The sequence below is a fragment of the Salmo trutta genome, chromosome 37, assembly GCF_901001165.1.
Source record: "Salmo trutta chromosome 37, fSalTru1.1, whole genome shotgun sequence".
NCBI classification, from domain to species: Eukaryota; Metazoa; Chordata; class Actinopteri; order Salmoniformes; family Salmonidae; genus Salmo; species Salmo trutta.
Window position 1 is genome coordinate 23,589,888 of NC_042993.1, and position 27,992 is coordinate 23,617,879.

Below are 27,992 nucleotides of genomic sequence, written 5' to 3' on the forward strand. Positions count from 1 at the left end.
ATGATGTCACAGGGCGGGCTTTTGGTCACGAGTTAATGAAGTGGAGGAACTGCATTAACGCCCTGGACCAGACGCACCCTTCTGCCTTTTACACATGGGGAAAATCTATTCATTTAAATTGAATCAGAGCATATATGACCATAAAGCAAGCCGCAAACGTATGATACATATTTATTGGATACATATTTAATGAACAAGTGTGTTTTCCTTGCTGTTGTCAACAATGGTTGAACAGTTAAGGGATGGAGTTGATACATTTCCACTGTGCTGTGGAAAATTAATCCTAGTTGTGTAATGGCTGGCGGGAGAGAGAGTAGACCAAGGTGCAGCGGAGTTAGTGTTCATCATTGAATTTAATAACAGAAAGAACACTATACGAAACAAAACAAGAAAACCGACAGCCAAACAGTCCTGTCAAGTGCAAAACACTAACAGAAACAAATACCCACAAAACCCAAAGGAAAAAACATGCTCCTTATGTGTGACTCCCAATCAGCAACAACAAACTTCAGCTGTGCCTGATTGGGAGCCACACACGGCCCAAAACAAAGAAATACAAAAAACCTAGAAAACGAACATAGAACGCCCACCCAATGTAACACCCTGGCCAAACCAAAATAAAGAACAAAAAACCCCTCTATGGCCAGGGCGTTACAGTACCCCCCCCCCCCCCCCCAAGGTGCGGACTCCGGCCGCAAAACCTGACACTGAAGGGGAGGGTCCGGGTGGGCCTTCTTACGGCGGCGGCTCAGGTGCGGGACGTGGCCTCTGCTCCACCCTCGGCGTCGCCCTCTTAGGTGGTGCACCTGGCTGCGCCGAAGGTCTGGTGGGCGACCCTGACTGCGCCCGGCTGGCGGGCGGCGATGGCTGCGCCCGGCTGGCGGGCGACCCTGGTTGCGCCCGGCTGGCGGGCGTCCCTGGCGGCTCTGACCCAGGATTCACCAGGCTGAGGAGACATGCAAGAGGCCTGGCCCTAGGCGCAGGCACAGGACTCACCGGGCTGACGGGCGGCTCTGGCGGCTCTGGACTGGCGGGCGGCTCCGGACTGGCGGGCGGCTCTGGCGGCTCTGGACTGGTAAGACCCACTGGAGGCCTAGTCCTAGGAGGCGGCACAGGACGGACCAGGATGGGGAGACCCACTGGAGGCCTAGTCCTGGGAGGTGGCACAGGACGGACCAGGCTGGAGAGATCCACTGGAGGCCTGGTCCGAGGAGGTGGCACAGGACGGACCAGGATGGGGAGACCCACTGGAGGCCTGGTCCGAGGAGGCGGCACAGGATTCACCAGGCTGGGGAGACATGCAGGAGGCCTGGTTCTGGGCACAGGCATAGACCGGGTCCTGAAGACGCACTGGAGGTCTAGAGCGCACGGCCTGCACAACCCGTCCTGGCTCGATGCCCAATCTCCCCCGGCAGATGTTAGGAGCTGGGATGTAATGCACCGGGCTCTCCACGCGTACTGGGGACACCGTGCGCTTTACTGCATAACACGGTGCCTGACCAGTACTACGTTGCCTCCTGTAAGCACGGGGAGCTGGCTCAGGTCTCCAACCTGACTGCCACAATCCCCGTGTGCCCCCCCCAAAAAATGTTTTGGGGCTGCCTCTCGGGCTCTACCTGCCTCCCAGGCAGGTTGTCACAGTGGTCCAGCAATTGCTCCCATGTCCAGTCAATCCTTGACTCCAACATCTCCAGCGACCAGGATGCCATCTCCTCCCGAGCGTGCTGCTTCCTATAGTCCTCCTTGACTTCCATCTGCCCTCTTCTCCGCTGCTTGGTCTTTTTGTGGTGGGTAATTCTGTAACGGCTGGCGGGAGAGAGAGTAGACCAAGGTGCAGCGGAGTTAGTGTTCATCATTGAATATTTAATAAAGAAAGAACACTATACAAAACAAGAAAACTGACAGCCAAACAGTCCTGTCAGGTGCAAAACACTAACAGAAGCAATTACCTACAAAACCCAAAGGAAAAACATGCTCCTTATGTGTGACTCCCAATCAGCAACAACGAACTTCAGCTGTGCCTGATTGGGAGCCACACACGGCCCAAAACAAAGATATACAAAAAACCTAGAAAACGAACATAGAACGCCCACCCAATGTAACACCCTGGCTTAACCAAAATAAAGAACAAAAAACCCCTCTCTATGGCCAGGGCGTTACAAGTTGTCTCTGAAAAGTTGATTTCTGTAAACAGCACTAGTGCATTGCAACACTGTAATGTAAAGGCAGATATCTTTCGTTTGACAATTGAGTAATGAATATTGAGTGGTTATGGCAAATTGCCTGGGATTGACAACCTCAACATTCTGAAGAAAGCACCATTGTGCACACATTATAAAGAAATTATACCTTCTTTACATTATTATTTCACTCTCTCTTTCATTGGATTCCAGGCAATGCTAGCAGACTACTGTATGATATATTACACCCCTCCAAAGATTGCTTTGATGACAGGCATAGCACAGCATAGACTACAGTGTATAGCCTACACTTTTGGTTGGTTTGTTGACGTTTTTCACAATGCCTGTCTCATGCCTTTCATTCACAATTGCATCTATTTTGTGTCTTTATCTTTTCATATTTTTTATTTATTTTTTTCCATCTTTTAATATCCCACCAAAACAGTTTCTCTGTCTTTGGGACTTTGTTTTTAACAATTGTAAAGAAAGTCTAGAAGGCCAAAGAAAGTTAAGGAAAGTACTCCACTTCAAGTTCCTTGTATTGCACAGAGCATACTTAGCATTTTGACCTTCGAGCAGCCAGTTGTCATATGATTTGATAACTTTTCACTGCTCTTGCTATTATCACTGCTCTTTAATAAGCTTTACGTATTGGCCTCAATGTCTTCGTCAGCAGTGTGCAGGTTTCTAATTTTTCTGATCTTATTCAACCTGCAATAAAGATAGTTCAAATGTGCGAGTGCCTTTTGTATGTTGAATCACACTTTGAGGAACTGCCATAATAAGTATTCTTCCTCATCATTTACCACCTTCCCCAGTCTAGACAGTTCAAGACTTCCTCTGAAAGTTGCCGTCTCAGTTGGAGTGGGCTTCCTGGAGGCCCCCAGGCTTTTGATGCTGTGTTGGCTTTTGCATTGGCCCTCAATATCTCTGTGGGATCCAGTAGACAAAGGCTGGGGGACTTTATCGTAAGCCTTCTCGGGGAACAACTAGAAACACTCTTGATGCAGGTCAAACATTTAACGCTTATTTTATTCTCATGAGGAGCTGTATTCTAATATAAGATGGAAACACAAACACTCTCATTCATACTTGTTCACTGCTGTGGTGAGCAAAACTAATTTCCTTATATTGCAACAAACACATTAAAGCACCCCAAAGCGTAGGGGCATTTTGGAAATCATCCAAATGATTGTGCAGTCAACATACAAATCTGTCCACTCTGTAAGCTTAATATCATACAACAAACATTGGAATTAGTCTCTACAGCATTATGCAACTGAATTGACGCCTCTATTATTCACAAACATGTTTTTTATTAAATTACTGATGCAGTCCTCGATACAGATGATACTGTCAACTCAGACCATAACAGAACAAAATGGTCATGCCTGGTCTGGCCAGGTGAATAAGAAGCAAAAGCCATTGCTCTATAGGGCTACACCACATGCTCTGAGCCATTTGAGCCCTTCTCTACAGCATGTGCATCTCTCAGGTTCCCAGAATCCCAGGCAACTCAGTCCTCTGGTCCTCCATGCGTCCTCCCTGGACACTCAGCAGTAAGGAAAAGAAGTCCTCATCATCCATAGGCCCTGGGGCCACACTGCGCTGCTCCTCCAGTCTACCCTGGGCCTGAAGTACAGAGACAATCAGAAACACAACATGGTTTGATGCCTATTTTACACTAGACCTGAGGTACGGAGATGAAACATTACACCTACATACCATCACATAACATGATGCTTATACACCATATGACATGATATGTTGTTACACCATACAACATAATACCCAATGCCCATGTTACAGCACATGACATACAGGTGTAGGATAATCATTTGACCAGTATTGTTGCAGTAAAATAATCCTGCAGCAACAGCATTTGAACGTTTATTCCATGATGTTGCATGATCGGTGGTTAGGCTATAAACTGACCAAAATGAAGCTACTTGAAAAGGGGAATACTGTTAATATAACTGTGTTAGTGCGGGTTTTCCGTTAATTTATGTAAAGCACAAGTCATTGCATTTCCTGGTGCGCAGGAAAATTAAGATCCTTCATCTGTTATGCCAATGTAGCACTGTAACATGATATCAACGTAACACCATATGACATGATGCCTACATGATATTTTGCTTATGACAAGAACAAAATAATGTTTTGGTCAAATTGACATTTGGCAGCTTGGGTGATTACAGTTACTTACTTGCGAGATGAGAATCATATTGTACAAGTCCTCGTTCTGCACTGCAATTGGAGCAGACTTTTTAGGCTTTGTATCTTTTACGCTGCTCCTCTTCTTATTGGCTTTCGGCTTAAGGGGTGGGACGTCATGTAGTTCCACCCGCTGGTCGTCAAGCCGACGGCTTTGGGAAGTAGCCACCAAGTCAAAGAACTCATCTTTCTGCAGCGAGGTCATTGAGGAGAAATGCACTGTTGGGAATGGAAGGGGAGAAAAGAGAGTGGAGACATGCTACATTTAGTGTCCTAGTTCATTTAGTGTCCTAGTTCATTTAGTGTCCTAGTTCATTTAGTGTCCTAGTTAATCATTCAAGCAATATTATTTCAATATTTTACTAATGTACAGAAGACATCCTAATATCTGTCCCTGCCACAGTTATATAATAGAAGCGCTTCAATGGATGTTAGTACCGTACAGTTATTTACGGCTTTTCCCCTTCTGTCATTTGAAGTGAGTCAGCGTATCAATGGTGAAACAAGGGAAGCTAATTGCAACAGTTGTTATGTTTACCACAGTCACTTAGTTAGTTATCATTACAGGGAGTTGTTTTCACATTCTATCACCTCTGTGGACTCTGTGGGCCGGAATGTAGGTGTTGGGTTCCGAATGGCACCTTCTCCTCCCTCTGAACGTGCACCGCTGGTCATTGAGTCGTCTTCCTTCTTGCAGAGTAAAGACCAGGTCATACAGCGCGTCTGGGAAGTAAGGGGTTAACCGTTGAGCCTGGGAAAGACAGGTGGCAGAAAGAGTAGTTATTATCAAGGACTTCAAAATGGGGGGTATCACTACTCATTTCAAACACGCTAGCATTTCCACACCTACAAATTCTGTAACCACAAAATCAACCCCTCATTCTTCCACCACTGGAATGTTGTTTGTTCTTTTTCTATATGTGAAAGAAAACCCAATAACGGAATTATTGTAATTGTGGGCACAAGGGAAATTGCTGTACTTTTTTAGTGAAAGCAAATGTTATAAACCTGTTTTGGGGCATGCTCTGGGCTCAGCGTATCTTTGGGCAACTGGTCAAAGGGAAGACGTATATTTGTGCCAACTTGTAATCCTTGTGATGGTTTGTCCGTCTCCAAATCTTGTTCTGCTGCTTTGTATTTTTCTGTTTTATCCACCATCGCCATCCCCTCTTTCTTGCCATGTATTTTCGGTCCATCCATTACTAATTCATCCATCCCTTTAATGAGCTCAACCCCCTCCTCTGTCCCAGTCTCTCCTTTTGCTTGATTTATATGGTTATCCTTTTTTCTTTTGTCGCCATCTCCACTTTCAGTGTTGGCTTTTCCAGTCTGTCCATATCTGGCAGTGGCATCCTCTTCCGCACTGGAGTCTTTATCGTTGCTCTTGCCTGTTATTGGGTCTATCCCTCCCTCAACAACTCTCTCAACATCCCCCTCCTTAATAATAATGATTAGATCATCCAAGTGCTCCTCTTCAGCTGTTTCAACTTTGACCCCTGGGTATTCCATGACAACATCCATTTACGTCTGTCTCAGTGTAAACCTGACAAAAAATGAGATAAGACAAATATATTAACTGATGTTCTATTGTACATTATGAAGATTGTGGAACTGGTTCTAATAAAATGTATTAGGTAATCAAATAGAGTTGATCAAAATGTTAACTCCCAACAACACATGTAGAAGACTTCTAGCGTGATACAGACTGAACGGCCACTGTACCTGTAAGCATAATATGGTATAATCTCAAGAGGGGTGTTTCTGAAAAACCAGAACTGGTTTCCTGCTCACTTCTTCAGGCACTGAATTCCTATCTTGGATTGTACTTGCCCGCCTGCCAATCATTACCTTACCCACCCATGCTCTCAATAAGTCTATCGTACCTGTGTTTTCCTGGAGTTCAGTTTCTGATAAACATCATCTTCTTGTGTCCACATTGATTAGGTATGGCATCACTGATTCACATGGCAGTTTTCTTCATGACAACTAATTGCCATCAGTTATGCTTCACATATCACCGTGACGAGCTCTCTCTCACTTTCGCTCTCTCTGCCTGTCTGTCAGCCCTCTAGTCTCTTCCTGTTCCTCTTACCCCAACCCACCCCTATTTATTTGTCCCCTATCACTCTGCGTCATGGCATTATGAAATATTGCTGTAAAAAGTGAAGTGGTGTAATGTTATCAAATAGCCTTATTTTTAATAAAGCCAAAACTCATAATTTGAGATGAACATCAGAAAGGGGGAAATTACTAGGAAGTATTGCTCTGCTCATGTTGCATTTTCAGCAGAACAGCATACAGTCAGAAACAGCAACATGTTGAAACAGGCACTCTGTTATTCTGACAGGGACTGTGGTTTGGCATACTTCCTGTTGACTTGCAGCAAAAGGAGAAGTAGACAAAGTGTGAGAGAGAGAGGGAGAGAGATATAGTTAGATGTGAGATGTTGATTATTTTTGGTGAAGTGAGAGAACAGAGGGGAGGATAATTGTTAATTTGTGTATGATCATATATGACTTGTCTGAACTATTCTGTAGTTCTAAAAAGTGTTCTGCTGTGTATCACCCATTGATGTATGAAACTTTATCACTGTGAATTAATTTGTCAAATCTGTTAATATTATGGAGTGCTTGTATTGTCTGTATTGTCCCATGTGGTGAGAGTAGGCCACAACACATCCACCACGCTGAAACTCAAACTCTTTTGACTCATCACATACACAGCTTATTATCTACCCTCTTGCCTAGTCACTTTACCCCTACCTATATGTAAATCTACCTCAATTACCTCCTAGTACCCCTGCATGTCAACTCGGTACTGGTACCCAGTGTATATAGCCAAGTTATCGTTACTCATGGTGTATCTATTCATTGTGTTATTATTTTTATATTTTTCTCTCTACATTGCTGGGAAGGGCAGAAAAGTAAGACTTTCACTGTTAGTCTCCACCTGTTGTTCACGAAGCATGTGACAAATAAAACGTGATGATTTTTTTTTTTTTATGATTTCATTGGTAAAGACCTGTGACCTTATTATGAATTATGACCCTACTAATTCCACGACTGGTCTATCGACGGCACCGCACGAAGAGGCAAAAACAGACTTACCCCCATCGCGACGTCCCCCAAAGGCTAACTTGCTAGCCCTGGTCTGCTAACTGCTAGCTTGCCTGCCCCGGTCTGCTAACTGCTAGCCCTGGTCTGCCAACTGCCTGCTTGCTAACCCGGTCTGCTAATTGCTAGCTTGTTTAGCCCCGGCCTACTAACTGTTAGCATCGGCCTGCTAACTGTCTGAATCGCCGTGTCCCCAGTCAGCCCAACCAATCACTGGACCCATATGTTCACTTGGCTACGCATGACTCTCTCTAATATCAATATGCCTCGTCCATTACTGTCCTGGTTAGTGATTACTGTCTTATTTCACTGTAGAGCCTCTAGCCCTGCTCAATATGCCTTAACCAACCATGTTGTTCCACCTCCTATATATGCGATGACATCACCTGGTTTAAACATCTCTAGAGACTATATCTCTCTCATCATTACTCAATGCCTAGGTTTACCTCCAATGTACTCACATCCTACCTTACCTTTGTCTGTACACTATGCCTTGAATCTATGCTATCGTGCCCAGAAACCTGCTCCTTTTACTCTCTGTTCCAAACGTGCTAGACGGCCAGTTCGTATAGCCTTTAGCCGTACCCTTATCCTACTTCTCCTCTGTTCCTCTGGTGATGTGGAGGTTAATCCAGGTCCTGCAGTGCCCTAGCTCGACTCCCACTCCCCAGGTGCTCTCATTTGTTGACTTCTGTAACCGTAAAAGCCTTGGTTTCATGCATGTTAACATTAGAAGCCTACTCCCTAAGTTTGTTTTACTCACTGCTTTAGCACACTCTGCCAACCCGGATGTCTTAGCCGTGTCTGAATCCTGGCTTAGGAAAACCACCAAAAACCCTGAAATCTCCATCGCTAACTATAACATTTTCCGCCAAGATAGAACTGCCAAAGGGGGCGGTGTTGCAATCTACTGCAAAGATAGCCTGCAGAGTTCTGTCCTACTATCCAGGTCTGTACCCAAACAATTCGAGCTTCTACTTCTAAAAATTCACCTTTCCAGAAATAAGTCTCTCACTGTTGCTGCTTGCTATAGACCTCCCTCTGCCCCCAGCTGTGCCCTCGATACCATATGTGAATTGATTGCCCCCATCTATCTTCTGAGCTCGTGCTACTAGGTGACCTAAACTTGGACATGCTTAACATCCCGGCCATCCTACAATCTAAGCTTGATGCCCTCAATCTCACCCAAATTATCAATGAACCTACCAGGTACAACTCCAAATCCATAAACACGGGCACCCTCATAGATTTACATTTACATTTACGTCATTTAGCAGACGCTGTTATCCAGAGCGACTTACAAATTGGTGCATTCACCTTATGATATCATCCTAACTAACTCGCCCTCCAAATACACCTCTGCTGTTTTCAATCAAGATCTCAGCGATCACTGCCTCATTGCCTGCATCCGTAATGGGTCTGCGACCAAACTACCACCCCTCATCACTGTCAAACGCTCCCTAAAACACTTCTGTATCATCTGAGATTCCCAAAGATTGGAAAGCTGCCGCGGTCATCCCCCTCTTCAAAGGTGGTAACACTCTAGACCCAAACTGCTACAGACCTATATCTATCCTACCCTGTCTTGTCTTTCTAAGGTCTTCGAAAGCCAAGTTAACAAACCGATTACCGACCATTTCGAATCCCACCGTACCTTCTCCGCTATGCAATCTGGTTTCAGAGCTGGTCATGGGTGCACCTCAGCCACGCTCAAGGTCCTAAACGACATCATAACCACCATCGATAAGAGACGTTACTGTGCAGCCGTATTCATCGACCTAGCCAAGGCTTTCGACTCTGTCAATCACCACATTCTTATTGGCAGACTCGACAGCCTTGGTTTCTCAAATGATTGCCTCGCCTGGTTTACCAACTACTTCTCTGATAGAGTTCAGTGTGTCAAATTGGAGGGCCTGTTGTCCGGACCTCTGGCGGTCTCTATGGGTGCGCCACAGGGTTCAATTCTCGGGCCGACTCTCTTCTCTGTATACATCAATGATGTTGCTCTTGTTGTTGGTGATTCTCTGATCCACCTCTACGCAGACGACACCATTCTGTATGCTTCTGGCCCCTCTTTGGACACTGTATTAACTAACCTCCAGACGAGCTTCAATGACATTACAACTCTCCTTCTGTGGCCAACTGCTCTTAAACGCAAGTAAAACTAAATGCGTGCTATTCAATCCATCACTGCCCGCACCTGCTCGCCCGTCCAGCATCAAATCAAATGTATTTATATAGCCCTTCTTACATCAGCTGATATGTCAAAGTGCTGTACAGAAACCCAGCCTAAAACCCCAAACAGCAAGCAATGCAGGTGTAGAAGCACGGTGGCTAGGAAAAACTCCCTAGAAAGGCCAAAACCTAGGAAGAAACCTAGAGAGGAACCAGGCTATGAGGGGTGGCCAGTCCTCTTCTGGCTGTGCCGGGTGGAGATTATAACAGCACATGGCCAAGATGTTCAAATGTTCATAAATGACCAGCATGGTCAAATAATAATAATCATAGTAGTTTTCGAGGGTGCAACAAGTCAGTAACACAAGAGTAAGTGTCAGTTGGCTTTTTCATAGCCTATCTTTGAGAGTATCTCTACCGCTCCTGCTGTCTCTAGAGAGTTGAAAACAGCAGGTCTGGGACAGCTAGCACGTCCGGTGAATCGGTCAAGGTTTAGCAGGTCTGGGACAGCAGGTCTGGGACAGGTAGCACGTCCGGGGAACAGGTCAGGGTTCCATAGCTGCAGGCAGAACAGTTGGAACTGGAGCAGCAGCACGGTCAGGTGAACTGGGGACAGCAAGGAGTCATCAAGCCAGGTAGTCCTGAGGCATGGTCCTAGGGCTCAGGTCCTCCGAGAGAGAGAAAGAAAGAGAAAGAGAGAATTAGAGAGAGCATATTTAAATTCACACAGGACACCGGAAAAGACAAGAGAAATACTCCAGATGTGACAGACTGACCCTAGCCCCCCGACCCATTAACTACTGCAGCATAAATACTGGAGGCTGAGACAGGAGGGGTCAGGAGACACTGTGGCCCCATCCGATGAAACCCCCGGAAAGGGCCAAACAGGTAGGATATAACCCCACCCACTTTGCCAAAGCACAGCCTCCACACCACTGGAGGGATATCTCCAGCCACCAACATACCATCCCGGGACAAGGCCGAGTATAGCCCACAAAGATCTCCGCCACAGCACAGCCCAAGGGGGGGCGCCAACCCAGACAGGAAGACCACGTCAGTGACTCAACCCACTCAAGTGACGCACCCCTCCCAGGGACGGCATGGAAGAACACCAGTATGCCAGTGACTCAGCCCCCGTAATAGGGGTAGAGGCAGAGAATACCAGTGGAAAGAGGGGAAACCGGCCAGGCAGAGACAGCAAGGGCGGTTCGTTGCTCCAGCCTTTCCGTTCACCTTCACACTCCTGGGCCAGACTACACTTAATCATAGGACCTACTGAAGAGATGTGTCTTCCGTAAAGACTTAAAGGTTGAGACTGAGTCTGCGTCTCTCACATGGGTAGGCAGACTATTCCATAAAAATGGAGCTCTATAGGAGAAAGCCCTGCCTCCAGCTGTTTGCTTAGAAATTCTAGGAACAATTAGGAGGCCCACGTCTTGTGACCGTAGCGTACGTGTAGGTATGTACGGCAGGACCAAATCGGAAAGATAGGTAGGAGCAAGCCCATGTAATGCTTTGTAGGTTAGCAGTAAAACCTTGAAATCAGCCCTTGCCTTAACAGGAAGCCAGTGTAGGGAGGCTAGCATTGGAGTAATATGATCAAATTTTTTGGTTCTAGTCAGGATTCTAGCAGCCGTATTTAGCACTAACTGAAGTTTATTTAGTGCTTTATCCGGGTAGCCGTAAAGTAGAGCATTGCAGTAGTCCAACCTAGAAGTAACAAAGGCATGGATTAATTTTTCTGCATCATTTTTGGACAGAAAGTTTCTGATTTTTGCAATGTTACGTAGATGGAAAAAAGCTGTCCTTGAAACAGTCTTGATATGTTCTTCAAAAGAGAGATCAGGGTCCAGAGTAACGCAGAGGTCCTTCACAGTTTTATTTGAGACGACTGTACAACCATCCAGATTAATTGTCAGATTCAACAGAAGATCTCTTTGTTTCTTGGGACCTAGAACAAGCATCTCTGTTTTGTCCGAGTTTAAGAGTAGAAAGTTTGCAGTCATCCACTTCCTTATGTCTGAGACACAGGCTTCTAGCGAGGGCAATTTTGGGGCTTCACCATGTGCATCACTACTCTGGACGGCTCTGACTTAGAATACGTGGACAACTACAAATACCTGGGTGTCTGGTTAGATTGTAAACTCTCCTTCCAGACTCACATTAAGCATCTCCAATCCAAAATTAAATCTAGAATCGGCTTCCTATTTCGCAACAAAGCATCCTTCACTCATGCTGCCAAACACACCCTCGTAAAACTGACCATCCTACCAATCCTCGACTTTGGTGATATCATCTATAAAATAGCCTCCAACACTCTACTCATCAAACTGGATGCAGTCTATCACAGTGTTTTGTCACCAAAGCCCCATACACTACCCACCATTGCGACCTGTACGCTCTCGTTGGTTGGCCCTCGCTTCATACTCGTCGCCAAACCCACTGGCTACAGGTTATCTACAAGTCTCTGCTAGGTAAAGCCCAGCCTTATCTCAGCTCACTGGTCACCATAGCAGCACCCACTCGTAGCACGCGCTCCAGCAGGTATATCTCACTGGTCACCCCCAAAGCCAATTCCACCTTTGGCCTCCTTTCCTTCCAGTTCTCTGCTGCCAATGACTGGAACGAACTGCAAAAATCTCTGAAGCTGGAGACTCATATCTCCCTCACTAGCTTTAAGCACCAGAGCAGCTCACAGATCACTGCACCTGTACATAGCCCATCTGTAAACAGCCCATCTATCGACCTACCTCATCCCCATACTGTATTTATTTATTTATCTTGCTCCTTTGCACCCCAGTATCTCTACTTGCACATTCATCTTCTGCACATCTACCATTCCAGTGTTTAATTGCTATATTGTAATTACTTCACCACTATGGCCTATTTATTGCCTTAACTTACCTCATTTGCACTCACTGTATATAGACTTTTTGTTTTCTTTTGTTCTACTGTATTATTGACTGTATGTTTTATTTATTCCATGTGTAACTCTGTGTTGTTGTATGTGTCGAATTGCTACGCTTTATCTTGGCCAGGTCGCAGTTGCAAATGAGAACTTGTTCTCAACTAGCCTACCTGGTTAAATAAAGGTGAAAAAAATAAAGAAATAAAAATGAAGCTGATGCATTATTAAATTAGCTGACATGAAATCAGAAGATGATCCTCCCCCATCATGGATGCAAATGTTCAATGTATTAGGCTACTTGCACGTTTTCTGTTTCTCTTTCTCTCGTACACACACATAGGCCTACACACACAGTTGCCTTATACTTATATCCATCTACCTGATTGTTCAGAAGACTTGCTTAGTTTAAAAGTCATAGCTATGAATATCCCTAGTACAGTAGCCTATGGGGTCTGTCTGGAGTACAATTCGAATTGTATGAACATTCTTGTTCTTTACTTTTTCTTTGTCAATCGCTAGGGGACTCTAGTGCTGGCCTGCTCTAGTGTTTGAGTTTTGAAGGGTGTATGACTGTGATTACTCGTCCGCGCCACTGTGTGCCGCTCAGGATGTTGCAGCAGCAGCCTCTCACTGGCAACGGGCCCTCTAACGGCCGGGGCCTTGGCCTGAGCTCTCACCCCGGTATGCACCCTCTAAACTCGGTTCACCCATCTTCCCACCACCGCTCCGACGGAGACACGGGCCACGAAGGCGCAGAAAATGGACATGAAAGCCGCAGAGACATTGGTGACATATTGCAACAAATCATGACCATCACCGACCAAAGTTTGGACGAAGCACAAGCAAAGTTAGTCATAATTGTTTCTAACGTATTCAGATTTAGCTACATCTTACTGCAAAGTTGCTCAATGGCCAAGAGTTAGCTAAAGTTTTCAGAAGTTTTTTTTTTTTTCAACTTTGAAGTTTTTTAATAAGCTAGCTAGGTAGACAACGTTGCTAGCTAGCTAACTGGGTTTGTTTCATGATAAAGCCATTTGCACGCCTTATTAAATGGTTATCACTTCTTCCCCTGGCCTATTTACACGCCTGTTGTTGTTGTGAAATTTATAAAAACCGAAATAGTTTTTGTGGCTAACTCGATGAAGAGGGTAAATTCTTGCTAAGCTAAAACTAGCCAGTTAGCTACGCTCTATTGCTTTATTGTTAGTTTGCTAACTAGCTAATGTGTTACATGCAAATATAACCGTTAGTAGTATGTGAATATCAATATATTAAACGGACTGTGGCCATAATCTTGACATTATCCATTTCATGTTGCATTTGTTCTACGAATAAAATGTTAACATATTAGCTACATATTGTAGCTGCTGCTAGCTAGCTATAGCATTGCGTAGCTAACGCTAGCATAGCAGGCTGCAGTGAACTCGTCAAAAGGTCATGAACAACAGCCGATGTTTGTTGTTATGAATATCATCTCGTTAACGTTAGCTAGCTATATCAAGCGTGTGAAAGCAGGGAGCTAGCTAACTTAACAAATATTTTGTTGGTGCTAATGGCTCGTTGCTAAATAGCTGGCTAGATAAACTAGATAGACAGCTACAGTAGCTAGTTAGCTAGCTAATAACAAATATCTTTTTTTTCAATCGTCAGAAAACACGCATTGAATTGCCATCGAATGAAACCAGCTTTGTTCAGCGTCTTATGCGAGATCAAAGAGAAAACAGGTAAGTTAATTTTCACTAATTGAAACCCTTTGTTTGATTTAAAACTTGTTGCTAATTCGTTTAAAAGTTTCTGACCATCTGTGATGAAAACAGATGTTGTCTCCATCACAATAATAATGAGTTGCGCATGATCCACGCAGTTAGATGACAGTTAGAAAATTCTCTAGCGATTTACAATTTTCAACAAAGATGTATTGTGTATGATGACTTTTCAAATTTTGCCGCAAGATGAGCATTCCAGTATTTGTTTAATCCACATAGTGCTTCTCCAAGTCTGGACCTCAGAGGGAGAATATTTTAATATACAGTGAACGAAAATGCAACATGTAAAGTGTTGGTCATGAGCTGAAATAAAATATCCCAGAAATTTTCCATATGCTTTTTTTGTGCACAAATGTGTTTACATCCCTGTTAATGAGCATTTCTCCTTTGCCAAGACAATCAATCCACCTGACAGGTGTGGCATATCAAGAAGCTGATTAAACAGCATGATCATTACACAGGTGCACCTTGTGCAGGGAGAATAAAAGGCCACTCTAAAATGTGCAGTTATGTCACACAACACAATGCCACAGATATCTTTTTTTAGGTAGCATGCAATTGGTATGCTGACTGCAGGAATGTCCACCAGAGCTGTTGCTACCATAAGCCACCTCGAATGTTGTTTTAGAGAATTTGGCTGTACATCCAACCAGCCTCACAAAGCAGACCATCCGGCTTCTACACCTGCGGGATCGACTGAGAACAGCCAGCCGGACTGGTGATGAAACTGTGGGAATGTACAACAGAATAATTTCTCCACAAACTGTCTCAGGGAAGCTGATCTGCGTGCTCGTCGTCCTCACCAGGGTCTTGACCTGACTGCAGTTAGGTGGCGTAATCAACTTCAGTGGGCAAATGCTCACCTTTGATGGATATGGCACGCTGGAGAAGTGTGTTCTTCACAGATGAATCCCGGTTTCGGGCAGATGGCAGACAGTGTGTATGGTGTCGTGTGGGCGAGTGGTTTGCTGATATCAGCGTTGTGAACTGTGCGTCCTATGGTGGTGGTGGGATTATGGTATGGGCAGGCATAAGCTACGGACAACAAACACAATTATATTTTATCTATGGAAATTTGAATGCAATGAATTGTCGTGCCATTCATCTGCCGCCATAATCCCATGTTTCAGCATGATAATGCAAGGATCTGTACACAGTTCCTGGAAGCTGAAAATGTCCCAGTTCTTCCATGGCCTGCACAATGTCACCCATTGAGCATGTTTGGGATGCTCTGGATCGACTTGTACGACAGTGTCTTCCAGTTCCCAGCAATATCCAGCAACTTCGCACAGCCATTGAAGAGGAGTGGGACAACATTACAGAGGCCACAATAAATAGCCTGATCAACTCAATGTGAGAAGATGTGTCGCGCTGCATGAGGCAAATGGTGGTCACACCAGATACTGACAAGTTTTCCGATCCAAGCCCCTACTTTTTTTTTTAAAGGTATCTGTGACCAACAGATGCTTATCTGTATTCCCAGTCATGTGAAATCCATAGATTGGGGCCTAATTCATTTATTTAAATTGACTGATTATCTTATATGAACTGTAACTCAGTAATATCTTTGAAATTGTTGCATGCTGCATTTATATTTTTGTTCAGTGTAATAGGAGACATGGTAACTCTTAATCTACCATGAATCAGATTGACAGACCTCTCTTGTTGCAGGCCTATCAATGCGAAATGCTCAGGAGGAAGAATCACAGGACCCACAGCTGGTGCGATTGGACAACATGCTGCTGGCGGAGGGTGTGGCTGGGCCGGAGAAAGGTGGCGGGGCGGCAGCGGCGGTGTCCGCAGCCACCAGCTCTGGAGGGATGTCGCCAGACAGCTCACTGGAACACTCAGACTACAAAAGCAAGTTGAGCCAGATTCGCAACATCTATCACACTGAGATGGAGAAATATGACCAGGTACTTTTCTACTTCTTTTTTGGGGGGAAAGCAGTGGGGCAGTCCGAATCCTTTTGTGTTGTTTTTTGCTTTATTGAAAAGATAGTAAAGTGTTGGAAAGACGGGGAAGATAGAGGGAGGGTGAGTCAGAGCAGTGGGCCGGATTCAAACTCATATCGACTCTGACATATATGTGTGCTGGGGTCAGTGTTGACTTCCATCCTTTGAGCCCAACTGACTGTCATATCTGTCTCCAATTCCCCCCTCTCTCTCCGTGTCTCCTGTAGGCCTGTAGTGAGTTCACTACCCACGTGATGAACCTGCTGAGGGAGCAGTCGCGTACACGACCCGTGTCACCGCGGGAGATCGAACGCATGGTGGCCATCATCCACCGCAAGTTCAGCTCCATCCAGACACAACTCAAGCAGAGCACCTGCGAGGCCGTCATGATCCTGAGGTCCCGCTTCCTCGACGCCAGGTCAGCGTGTAACACTGTTATTTTGGTGACACAACACCTGTCAAAACTTGCCATGATCGTGAATGACAATTCATGTACAGGTAGTATTTCTATATGAAGAATAATACATTCCATAAATTAAAAGTGGTTCATGGTCATACCAGTCACATACCAGTGCATAGTCATGTTATTACAGTGCAGGTTGTGAATGACTATTGTGTGTTATAACTGTAGTTGTGAAATGTACACTTCTACCTGGGTTGTATGCCCACTCTCAACACTCTCACCTTTGTGTTGTCAGGCGTAAGAGACGTAACTTCAGCAAGCAGGCAACGGAAGTCCTGAACGAGTATTTCTACTCCCATCTCGCCAACCCTTACCCCAGTGAAGAGGCCAAAGAAGAGCTAGCCAAACAGTGTAGCATCACTGTCTCTCAGGTAACCATGCGTCATATACTTACTATTAGCTCACCCATTGATACGTCCATATACAGTTGACTCCATTGACCAGCCTCTTCCTCGCTCGTTAACTGAACAGGTGTGCAACTGGTTTGGCAACAAGAGAATCCGCTACAAGAAGAACATCGGGAAGTTCCAAGAGGAGGCCAACATCTATGCCATGAAGACGGCCATCGTGGCGACACAGAACGAGGACTCTCCACACACGCCCAACTCAACAGGTAAGAGTTGAGGAAAGGAAGCCAGGCCTAGTGATACACGCCAACGTTTTGAGTTTATGGATCAATTGGTAATAGACATGGATGGGTTGTTAGTGTTTTTGTGTTACGGAGCAGCAAGGGGAACTGCCCCTCCGTACCTTCAGACTATGCTCCAACTTTACACTCCAACCTGCTCTGCCACCTCTGGTCTCTTGACCCCCATCCCCAAAACCTACCTCTACAAAGAGCTATGACTACATTTAGGCTAATTAAATCATACTGGAACGTAGCGCAGCTCATGCCGTAACAGTTTGAACCCAACGCATGAACCCAGTTTGAACCCAACGCATGGCGCAATACTTGGCTGTGTCATCACACAGTTCTATGGTTATTGCAGGAAATAGAGGAGGATATAGTCTACTATTGTACACTATTCTCCCTATTATAATTCTGCGTACGCTGATCTTCCAACATAACCATGGGTTAAAAACTGAATTTGGTGATTTTCAGAATGAATCAAACAACCGTTTTCTTTCGTGTGTAAAGGCTCTCCAACCCTATTTTTCATAAATACTTTCCTAACCCTAAATAATCTGCAGTCTATCAGCTTTCTATTTTGAATTCTACCAATTGGTGCTGAAACGGAGACGAATATGCATATATTTAGATGACTTTCTTTGATTGATCCCTAATATTCTGAACCCGTTCTCTCGATATATTCTGTCGAGTCTGTCAACAAAATTCTAACTTAAAATGTATACCATATTTAAAGGGATGGCTTAAAATAAATGTGCTGAAAACTCCATGAGAAAATCTATTGACCAGCAAGTGGGAGGGTTTTCAGCAGTTGAATTACGCTTAATTAGCACACAAGGGAACTATGTCTGCAAAGCCTGTTACGCAACTGAATAAGATGCGTCTGAACACCAACTACTGAGAAGTGCGTAGGAAAGACCTGCGTAATTTCGTAGGAAAGACCTGCGTAATTTCGTAGGAAAGACCTGCGTAATTTCCTAATTCGGGAATTGGTCTTTTGTGCTGTCGTGCCAACTCCTTGACCAACAATAGAAGTCGGCTTTATAGCACAATCAGATCTGGGACCAGGCTGATGTTGTAGGCCTAGTAGCCCTTATTAAAGACATCTCCCATTTTGTTCCTCCACAGGATCAGATCTGGGACCAGACTGGTGTTGTAGGCCTCGTAGCCCTTATTAAAGACATCTCCCATTTTGTTCCTCCACAGGGTCGGGGGGCTTCTCACTCACTGGACCAGACCTTTTCCTGGGTGTTCCACCAATGAATGGAGAGCAGCCTGTCTACATGGGAGCACAAGTATGGAACTTCACTGTCATTCACTTCATGTTACATATCATCTTTATTTTAGCTCGTAGCTAATTGAGAGCACATTCTCATTCACAACAACAACCTTGGGGAGGAGTTGTGTTGGAGAGGGGTTAATGTAGGTTAATGCCACTACAAGTCACCATGTCTTTTTTCTGTTTTGCAGACTAATGGGAACTGGCAAGGGCAAAACACGCCCCCCTCTGCCACTTCCCCGGGAAACGACCACTCGGGGGACTCTGACTGATGGCCCCGCCCCCTTTGGGTCAATGACCTAGATGGAAAGATTGACATCGGAAAAGACTGAAAGAATGATATCACCCTTACTTGGCTGCAGTTTTGTATGTCTTTTCTGTTTCTTACTGTCCAATGATACTGTTCATTATGTTTGTATGAGCTGAATGTGTGATTTTTGTGTCAGTGTGTCAGTGTGTGTGTGTGATGTTTTGTATTGGGATCATGGGTTTTGTTTTCCACTACTTTATATGTTACTGTAGTATGTAGGCAGGGAGGCTTGGGAAATTGCATTACCATTGTTTTATTAGGCTATATTATTAATGCTGTTATTACAAATATTTTAGGATTTTCGTTTAAAGCTCAGATATAGTTGCATTTAGAGGATATGGGGGCAATAGAGAAAATCCAAAGATTTAATGTGTGTGTTTTCTCTTTTCTACTGGGCTTGTTTGTCTGTGTGTCTATATCATGAATGAAGTGTGTGTGCTGGTTATATTAACGGTTTGAATGAGTATATCAACAGTGCTGTCATTCTGTACAGTGAGTGAAAAACACCTGTATTCTCTCTACCTCTTTTACAATAAAGACTCTGTATTCACAGTCAGTTGGTCTGTCTTGATTGGTTGATATCAGCAGAGACAGGTCACTGCCTAATATGGCAGAAGAAAACAATTGCACATGAATCATTTCATAGTTTATTGATTTAGATATTTAGAGTAAATTAAGTTACTCATTTATTGACTGAGTTTATATCCCATCTGTCAATCTGCGGTTATTTAAGGGCAAGGAGCCTGTTACAGAAAATGTAAACAGCACATGATTGACATGGTATTTGGGGTAATTTCAGCAGAGCCCTCTCCCTTACAAAGCTGTTTGTTTAGAGTCAGGCATGTGGTTATTTAGCTTCTCACTTCGGGCTTTCTGGTCTGCCTTTTTAAAATTTGCTGTCTCAATCTCTGGTGCCGCCCTGTTGGGGTTATCGCTACTATTGACTATTGATCTACGATTTGATTGGGTGGGAGCATCTGTAGGAGGGACTACGATCACTCTTTCTATGGGCTCATTGGCAATTTTCTCTGATAAGGCAACATAAGTCGGTTCGGGCTGCTGTGAAATGGAGCGACGCTGCAGTGCATTCTGGGTACAGGAGAAGGACCGCTGTCGAGGAGCAGGCTGGGGTAACAGGAAGTGCGGTGTCGCTGCTCTCGGGACTTCCTGGGGCCTTTCACGATCTTCGTCCTCTGAGGTAACTTCCTGCAGAGTGCTGATTGGCCGTGGGGGACGCCCCATGATTCTTGGGGTGACCAATGCGGTCACTGATTGGTTGAGCTGTGGCCGCCAGTTCTGAGGGGAAGGGCACTGCACTCGGCCCATTGACCAATCACTGTCAAAAGAAGAGGGCGATCATATGAGTAGGCAGTGATGAATTTGCCTTATCAAGATTAGTAAATTGTTAAATGTTATTGTGAGTAGATGTGCCAAATGCCACAAGACTTTACCTTGGTGGAGGCGAAGACATATCTCGATGCCCTATGACACCAGAGAAGGAGGCACTTCTCCCAGGGAGCCCAGGGGAATTCACCCATTGGCTATACAGCAAGGCACGCTCATCCCACAGCATATCATTGGCTTGCTCCATAGGAATAGGCCCTCTCTGAACCCTGTGAGCCAATAGGAGCTCCAGGACTTGATGATGTATGCCCTCTCGGGCAACATCCAGTGCCCGGCGTCCTCTGCGATCAGACAGATCCTGATTGGCCCCGTTCAGGAGCAGGAACCGGGCGGTGTCGTAGCAACCGTGGAGGGCGGAGAGGAACAGAGCAGTCTCACCCTATCAGATAATGGGAGCGGTATATATCAGAGAATGGGAGTGTCGAAGCAATAATATGGGAGTACCTTAAAGTTTAACCATTCTACGCAGATTTAACTGAATATAGTTTCTTCGAAGTTCCTCTTCCTAAATCTTCATACTAGTACGTGAAGAATCATAAAAGCAGAGGCTTCTGCTGGCCTTGGTACCTTGTTGTCCTGTAGGTCCACCGCAGCACCGTAGCGAGTGAGGGTTCTTGTCAAGGAGAGGTGGTTAACTGAGCATGCCCAGTGGAGGGCTGATCTCCCTGGGAGAGAGAGTGCATTTCAAGTGGAGGAAGGTGAGGGAAGGAAGGTGGGAGTTCAGTACAGAAAGAGAGGGAGTAAGTCAGCCAGTGAACAAACATTATACAACAGAGTCAAGCCCAAAGGGTGAAAGACGGGGAAGAGGGAGATTTTGAAAGGGAGGAAATGAGAATGCAAATGATGGTGAGGGACTAGGGAATCAGCCCGAGAGGGAGAGAGATGGTTTGAGAGAGAGAGAGAGTGAGAGAGAGAGAGAGAGATGGTGTGTGAGAGAGAGAGAGAGATGGTGTGAGAGAGAGAGAGAGAGAGATGGTGTGTGAGAGAGAGAGAGAGAGAGAGAGAGATGGTGTGTGAGAGAGAGAGAGAGATGGTGTGAGAGAGAGAGATGGTGTGAGAGAGAGAGAGAGATGGTGTGTGAGAGAGAGAGAGAGAGAGAGATGGTGTGAGAGAGAGAGAGAGAGAGAGAGAGAGAGAGAGAGAGAGAGAAGAGCAAGGAAGGCTAATATGGTACATCCACGCTGCCTGGGCACTAGGGCACATTAACTTCTGTATCGGTTTGAGAGGGGGGCAGCAGGGGTGCTGTGGAGAGGAATGGAAAGGAAGAGTGGGAAGCCATGGAGGTTTTACCAGAACAGAAGAGAAGAGAAGGGACACAAAAAGGGACGCGACATGGGGAGGACCAGAGAGAGATGGGGTCAGTTACACTGGTTACTCAACCCCTCAAAGTAATACAATATAGTAATATGTATGTGAGGCAGTGTGTTTATAAGCATGTTATTACACCTATGGAAGCTACATAACATTTATGGACATTTGTTCCACGCAATATTGATTTTTAAAATATATTTGCACAATAATCCTCCCATGACACTACAGGGAAGTTCAGTTGACTTATTTTACCGTCTAGCCTACATTTTGGTTAATAATAGAATTGGGAAATTGGGAGAGTAAAGTGATACCAGTGTGGTCGGTGTTGTTGACCGGCACCCCAGCTCGTAGCAGCTCCAGGACCACACGGTCAAGCCCACTCCGGACTGCACGAATCAGGACCACTGACCCATCTGGACCACACCACTGAACCGAACCAGACTGTCAAAATAATGTTTGGTACGGTCAAAATAGAATACTGTAAATAATAACCAGCCTTATCTAAAATGTAAATAAACATATTGACATTTATGTAGAATATTCATGGAACTCACTTGATTGGGTGTTCTGTGATGTGGAGATGGGACAGCATTTCTCTCCCATCCTCTCGGGGGAGCTAAAAGTGGAGCTGAAAGTCAATTTAGTTACATGCTTAGTTACGTTGTGCAAACAGTAAACTATTCTGTGACAAATGAATGTAAGAGATAATGAATCATTTGACAAGCCTATTAATGCAGTATGTTAACTATGATCAGGTGATCTTACGTTGTATGGGTGATTGTGGGTGGCTTGGAGGGCTGCGGTAGTGCTTCTGCTCTTGCGTTCGGTGGTCACAGATGGACCTGTTGATGTCCTCCATAGAACTCTGGGTAAAGTCAGTGTCACTTCCAATATCCAGGTCCTTTTTCAGGGGCCTGAAATCATGCATTTATGCTCTGAATAGCAGTACTTTGTGCGTGGGATATGACTACAGTATCACTAATATTGTGTAAAATAGAGGTAGTCCAACAGAACAGTTTTATCTTACAGACAGAGTAAAAGTTCAGTTAGGTTAAAATGACCCTAATGGAAACAACTGAAAGCCATGCAACCCATTACAATGAAGCAAACTGTGATCTGATCACAGCACTGTTGATTTACTAGAATTAACATGTTCTAACTTCTCCCATAATCATTCATCTTCGCTCACCGCAGTCGAATGTCATCCTCCCCCAGTGGATCTCTGCGTCTTTTCTTCTCAGCCTCCTTTGCTTTCTTCTTCTTTATCCCATTCCTGTCTTTCTCTCTCCCTGTCCTGCCCCTCTGCTCTCGGTGGGGTGTGTGCTGTGCCCATGCCTTGGCCACATTGGCTCCGCTGTCATTCTCAGTGACAGTGGATCTGTGCCTAACCCTCTCTCCTCCTCCCTCCCTCTCCGCTCGTCGTCGTCTCACCCTTCTGATCGCCAAGACAACCATCAAGACCAAAGCCAGTACCAGGCCCGTTGCCACGCCGATCACAGCCCATAGCCATGGAGGTGTTGCTCCTGTGCGGAGAAGGGGTGCAGAGATATTAGGTGGTACTCACATTTACACACACACACACACACACACACACACACACACACACACACACACACACACACACACGCAATGTAACGGGATACATACCATTAGTTTCGTCTTTTTCCTCAACTGGGTCCTCCTCTCTCCCTCCTATTTCCTCCCCAACCCCTCTTATACTAATAATGGCCTTTAATTCTGGGTGAGAGGGGACCGACACACGAGTCAATGACGTAGCAGCCCGCAAGAAGTTAGCTGCTTCGATGGCATACGGGAAACAGGTAGAAGGAAGACGGGAGCACGGCCTGTTATCCACTTGCAGGAATAGGAGAGAGCTGTTTCAGAGAGATGGGGAGTGAGGACATTGATGAGATGTTAACAAAAGAGACTAGGTTAAGGTAAAACATTTGGGGAAGCAAAATCATAATCTCTTTATAGTTACCCATTTGAGTCATCCGAGGAAGCTTGAGCCAGCAGGTGTTCGAGCTGCTGGGGATTAAAGGTGAAGAGGTCCTTGCTGGAGTCAAGGGGCACAGTGCCGCGCAGTTTGAGGGGCGTCTGCAGGAGGGTGCTGAGGGCCCAGAGAAGGGAACTGTTGGAAAATGTGCCGTGTTGCAGGGGGACGTGGGTGTGCAGGAGCAGGGTGCCCTTAGCCCACAGAGGGCTGTGGTGCCTGTGACAGTCACTCCCGTCCCAGCCACAGGCGGCGCTTTCACAGCCCTGGTCACAGTAAGAGTTGGCATAGTGGTCTCGGCAGTAGTGGATGTGGCCTGAACTGAGAGGGGGGATAGTTGGAGGGATGCAGAGAAAGCGTGAACCCCAGCTGAAACCTCTGGATGTGTACAAAAAGGAAAGTGAGAGTGATAAAGAGTAAAGAGCAGGGTGCGTTTCATTCCAGGAAGATGTTCTCTCCCCTCTGCTCTTATTCACTCCCCTCACCATGAATATGAGACTACTGGGTCACCATAAGTCACCATATTGCTTTCACATATCCAGTCCTGTCTGATCCACGAAGGAGAGTGAACAAAGGGAAGAGGGGATGGAACATCTTCCTGGAATGAAATGCAGCCCAGATCTCCCTGCTGCTACAGTGTCTTACTTGCAGTGTCCTTTGTCCCTCAGACAGTCGAACCCGTCTCTCAGACACTCGGGCTCGGTGCACTCTTTATCACATGACCCATCTCCAAACTTGGCCTTACAATGTCCGGATGGACACTTGGCCCAGAGGTCACCACCGGGAGATGCTGCTGCTACTTGGAGAGGAATCACACACACACACACACACACACACACACACACACACACACACACACACACACACACACACACACACACACACACACACACACACACACACACACACACACACACACACACACACACACACACACACACACACACAAAGGTTGGATTCCCACTTGACACTAATATACTAACTTAAACTGAATCACTTGGATAAAAGCATCCATTAATTACACTACTGTATTACTGTATCCCGCAAGAACCTGTGCTTTGACCTACATTTTCAAGCTGTGTATTGTGTAGGCCTATGTGTACCTATCACCACCAAGCATTCATTGTTAACAATGCCTGGTACCGTGCAACCCAGGCAGGCTATGAAAGGTGTGTCCTTGGCATGAACCATGAAACGGGAAATAGGAGGCCTGACACAAACAGGAAGTCTCCAGGACAGGCGAATAGCAACAGGAAATGGAGTGGGCTGGGACTGGATGAAGGTCGGAGGTCGTCACCCTGGCGATGAGGAATGTAATGGAGTGGGACAATGGAGAGGCTTGGCAGGTGTGTGAGGGACAATTAAATTGTAACACAGGAGAGTTGGGATTAGACATGGTGTACTGTATAGCAGTGAACATTCAAGGAAATGCAGTACAATCTTTTTGGTTAGTTACATCTTTAAATCAGGGACACATTCATGCAGCATCTTTTAAAGTGACGATGAAAGAATGTGAGAGCAGTATATGTCAAGTACGTCACAGGATTTTCTCCTAATGATATATCCTCAGAAATCTATAAAACGTAGAAGTGAGAACATCAATGTAAAAAAAAAAGTATGTTTCGTTGCTGGGACGTACCATGTAGGACTTCCTCTCTTTAGACGATTACCTAGTAGAGACCCTACCTCACTCTCATAGGTATCTAACATCATATCAACAAGATAATAGCTGGAAGATGGACTCACCTTGACACCACCTGCTCAAACCCAACAGAACAGCTGTCCACAGCACCAGCATCATTGGGCCGAGCAGGTCCCAGAGAGGAGGATGGAGACGGCAGTCGTCTAGTCTCTCTCACTATCCTCCGAGCTGTACCAGTGCAGTTACTAGGTCCAATGCCTTGGTCCAGCTATGGCAGGTCCGGCAGGTCTGTACTCCGCCAAAGTGTCGTGAGGTATCTCTCTGGGTATCTTCTGGAGAAGACCGCGTTCGCAATTGGACCGTGTGAACAGTTTATGTCTAAAGTGTACACCCCAACCTCCAGTGCTGCTACCACCCACCCAACTCCCTCTCTCTAATTCTTCTTCAGAAGCACTGCGGATATGTGGACAACTTCCTGCCACTGTGTGGAAAAGAATAGGAGCGGGATGTGTGTGTGTGTGTGTGTGTGTGTGTGTGTGTGTGTGTGTGTGTGTGTGTGTGTGTGTGTGTGTGTGTGTGTGTGTGTGTGTGTGTGTGTGTGTGTGTGTGTGTGTGTGTGTGTGTGTGTGTGTGTGTTTGTGGTCTTGGTGTGAGTCTGCAGTCAGTTTTTCTACTGATTTCAATGTCTCAGGATGTAATCTTTCAAATGAACCAGGCCCTGTATTCATAAAGCGTCTCAGAATAGGAGCTCCCCCCCGTTCATGCAATCATTTTAATTACGTTAAAAAAGGCTAAACCGATCCTAAATCAGTACTCCTTCTCTGAGTCACATTATGAATACAGGCCCAGGAGTAGGCCTGCATATGTCACTTTTTTACCTCCTATGCAGGAGCATGCTCTCTGCATTTAATATATATATATATATATATATATATATATATATATATATATATATATATATATATATATATATATATATATAATCTTATCTACTGAAAATGACAAATAAAACAATTTCAAAATCTCAAAGAAGAGATAATAACCTCCAGGAATGTGGTGGGTCTTAAAATAGACAGATACAGCTGCAGCACCTTATGTCATCTGTCTCAAATGAAAGGATAGATCCTGGAATAGGAAACTAGGGGGTTCTACTTTCATCCTTAACCTCAGGACTCATCAATTGTGCCAAGAAACAGCCTCACAGCAGGTGGTACAACAAAGACTGTGTGCCTTTTCAAGTTTTTTTGCGGGGGTCTATTTCAGGCTAAGGCATGCTACTTACTCCTTACCTTCATTTGAGTTATCTGAGCAAAAACCTACAATAGTTTATTTGATTTTTTATATGATGAGTTTATATAAACCTATATAAAACATTAGGCTGTTGTGCATTGTCAAGGGGGAATATGCAATAGATGATCATGGAAATAATGTTTCAATGATGGAGTAGTGATAATGATTATGATTATCATCGTGTAGGTCATCAAGCTTTCCACACGATGTCGCTATTCTACATGAGATTCCATTCAAATTCAAAGGTGAATCAGCCAGTAAGTAATTACTGTAGAACATTTCCAGATATATCAAGCCCTTACACAGTAATCACCTACTCGTTTCACATAAAGCATAGCATAGTATAATTCATCTAAAATCGGCATTTGCCAAACTCAGTATGGCATGGAAAGAGGGGGCAGGTCGTTCATAAGAGACTTTCGAGTTATGTACTTTCGGTTTTGGTATGAAGCACAATCACCAACTTGAACGTGGGGTCCTCCAGTCCAGTCGCAGACTGCAGTATAACTAAATGAATACTAAGATGGCCCTTTGTATGATATGAGGGTGTAACATAGAATATAGGCTAGATCTATTCTTAATAGTGTGGTGTACAGCAGGTCAGCCACCAGGGGGAGACTCGTCGAGGCCTGGTAACAGATGGAGTATACATCACGAAGCGATGGCTCCATCTGCTGGACGTGCCAGGTCTCGACGGGCTCTCCAGCCAGGACTAATTGGGGCTGATTGGGAGCTGGTGACTAATCAAGGGCGGATTGCTCACCAGATTGGGCACGTCTGATAACGTGGTCAGATCAGGGTTGACATTTACACAGTATCAGCATGGATGAGCTGATAGCTCAGTTCGTCCGGGCCCAACAAGCACAACAGGCGGTTCAGGAACGAACGCTGGAGGAACAGCGACTACAAAACATTCACCTCTTTGAGGAAGTCAGGAAGCTGCAAGGAGGAGCGTCTCCTGGATCACATCCCAACCAGTTTTTGATCAAGCTAACGGAAGACGATGACATTGAAACCGATCTCTGTACATTTGAACGGACAGCACTACGGGAAGGATGGCCAAGGCTGCAGTGGGCAAGTCTGCTGGCCCCGTTCCTCTCTGGGAATGCCCAAAAGGCGTATTGGGACCTGAACGACGAACAGGCGGCTAACTACGACGAACTCAAACGGGAGATACTCAGCCGCTTTGGGTACAGCCTGGCCCATCGGGCTCAACGGTTCCACGACTGGAGGTTCATACCCGATGCATCCCCCCCGAGCCCAGATGAGTAACCTACTGCGCGTCACCAGGGCATGGCTCCTCACGGACGTATCCACCCTCTCCATCCTCAACAAAGTGGTCCTGGATCTCTTCTTACGGG

At 45.4% G+C, this 27,992-nt stretch overlaps 3 protein-coding genes across 7 annotated transcripts; 1 reads left to right on the forward strand and 2 right to left on the reverse strand.

Moving 5' to 3' along the window:
- Positions 1-3,194: 3,194 nt before the first annotated feature.
- Positions 3,195-6,482, reverse strand: LOC115176908 (uncharacterized). The gene is made up of 5 exons (XM_029737294.1): positions 6,278-6,482; positions 5,403-5,937; positions 4,986-5,145; positions 4,387-4,613; positions 3,195-3,812 (listed from the first exon to the last, which is right to left on the reverse strand). Exons 2-5 carry the CDS (start codon positions 5,913-5,915, stop codon positions 3,672-3,674), a joined length of 1,041 nt encoding a protein of 346 aa, XP_029593154.1. The 5' UTR covers positions 5,916-5,937; positions 6,278-6,482; the 3' UTR covers positions 3,195-3,671.
- Positions 6,483-13,153: 6,671 nt separating this feature from the next.
- Positions 13,154-19,547, forward strand: LOC115176913 (pre-B-cell leukemia transcription factor 2-like). 2 transcript variants are annotated; one of them, XM_029737302.1, is made up of 9 exons: positions 13,336-13,437; positions 13,527-13,528; positions 14,241-14,314; positions 16,028-16,272; positions 16,539-16,729; positions 17,010-17,145; positions 17,246-17,387; positions 18,609-18,697; positions 18,873-19,547. In XM_029737302.1, the coding sequence occupies exons 3-9, from the start codon at positions 14,266-14,268 to the stop codon at positions 18,951-18,953; spliced, it is 933 nt and encodes a 310-aa protein (XP_029593162.1). In that variant the 5' UTR covers positions 13,336-13,437; positions 13,527-13,528; positions 14,241-14,265; the 3' UTR covers positions 18,954-19,547. The 2 variants fall into 2 exon arrangements, with proteins under 2 accessions (XP_029593161.1, XP_029593162.1); XM_029737301.1 differs by lacking the exon at positions 13,527-13,528 and having other exon boundaries at positions 13,154-13,437.
- A 75-nt stretch (positions 19,548-19,622) lies between these two features.
- Positions 19,623-25,776, reverse strand: LOC115176911 (neurogenic locus notch homolog protein 1). Of its 4 annotated transcripts, none has more exons than XM_029737299.1 (11): positions 25,446-25,776; positions 24,345-24,498; positions 23,688-24,020; positions 23,354-23,580; positions 22,896-23,229; positions 22,472-22,620; positions 22,261-22,322; positions 22,018-22,147; positions 20,963-21,060; positions 20,443-20,774; positions 19,623-20,327 (listed from the first exon to the last, which is right to left on the reverse strand). In XM_029737299.1, exons 1-11 carry the CDS (start codon positions 25,498-25,500, stop codon positions 19,805-19,807), a joined length of 2,397 nt encoding a protein of 798 aa, XP_029593159.1. In that variant the 5' UTR covers positions 25,501-25,776; the 3' UTR covers positions 19,623-19,804. The 4 variants fall into 4 exon arrangements, with proteins under 4 accessions (XP_029593159.1, XP_029593158.1, XP_029593160.1 ...); XM_029737298.1 differs by having other exon boundaries at positions 22,261-22,334; positions 24,345-24,495; positions 25,446-25,775; XM_029737300.1 differs by having other exon boundaries at positions 22,261-22,334; positions 23,688-23,816; positions 25,446-25,775.
- Positions 25,777-27,992: the final 2,216 nt, after the last annotated feature.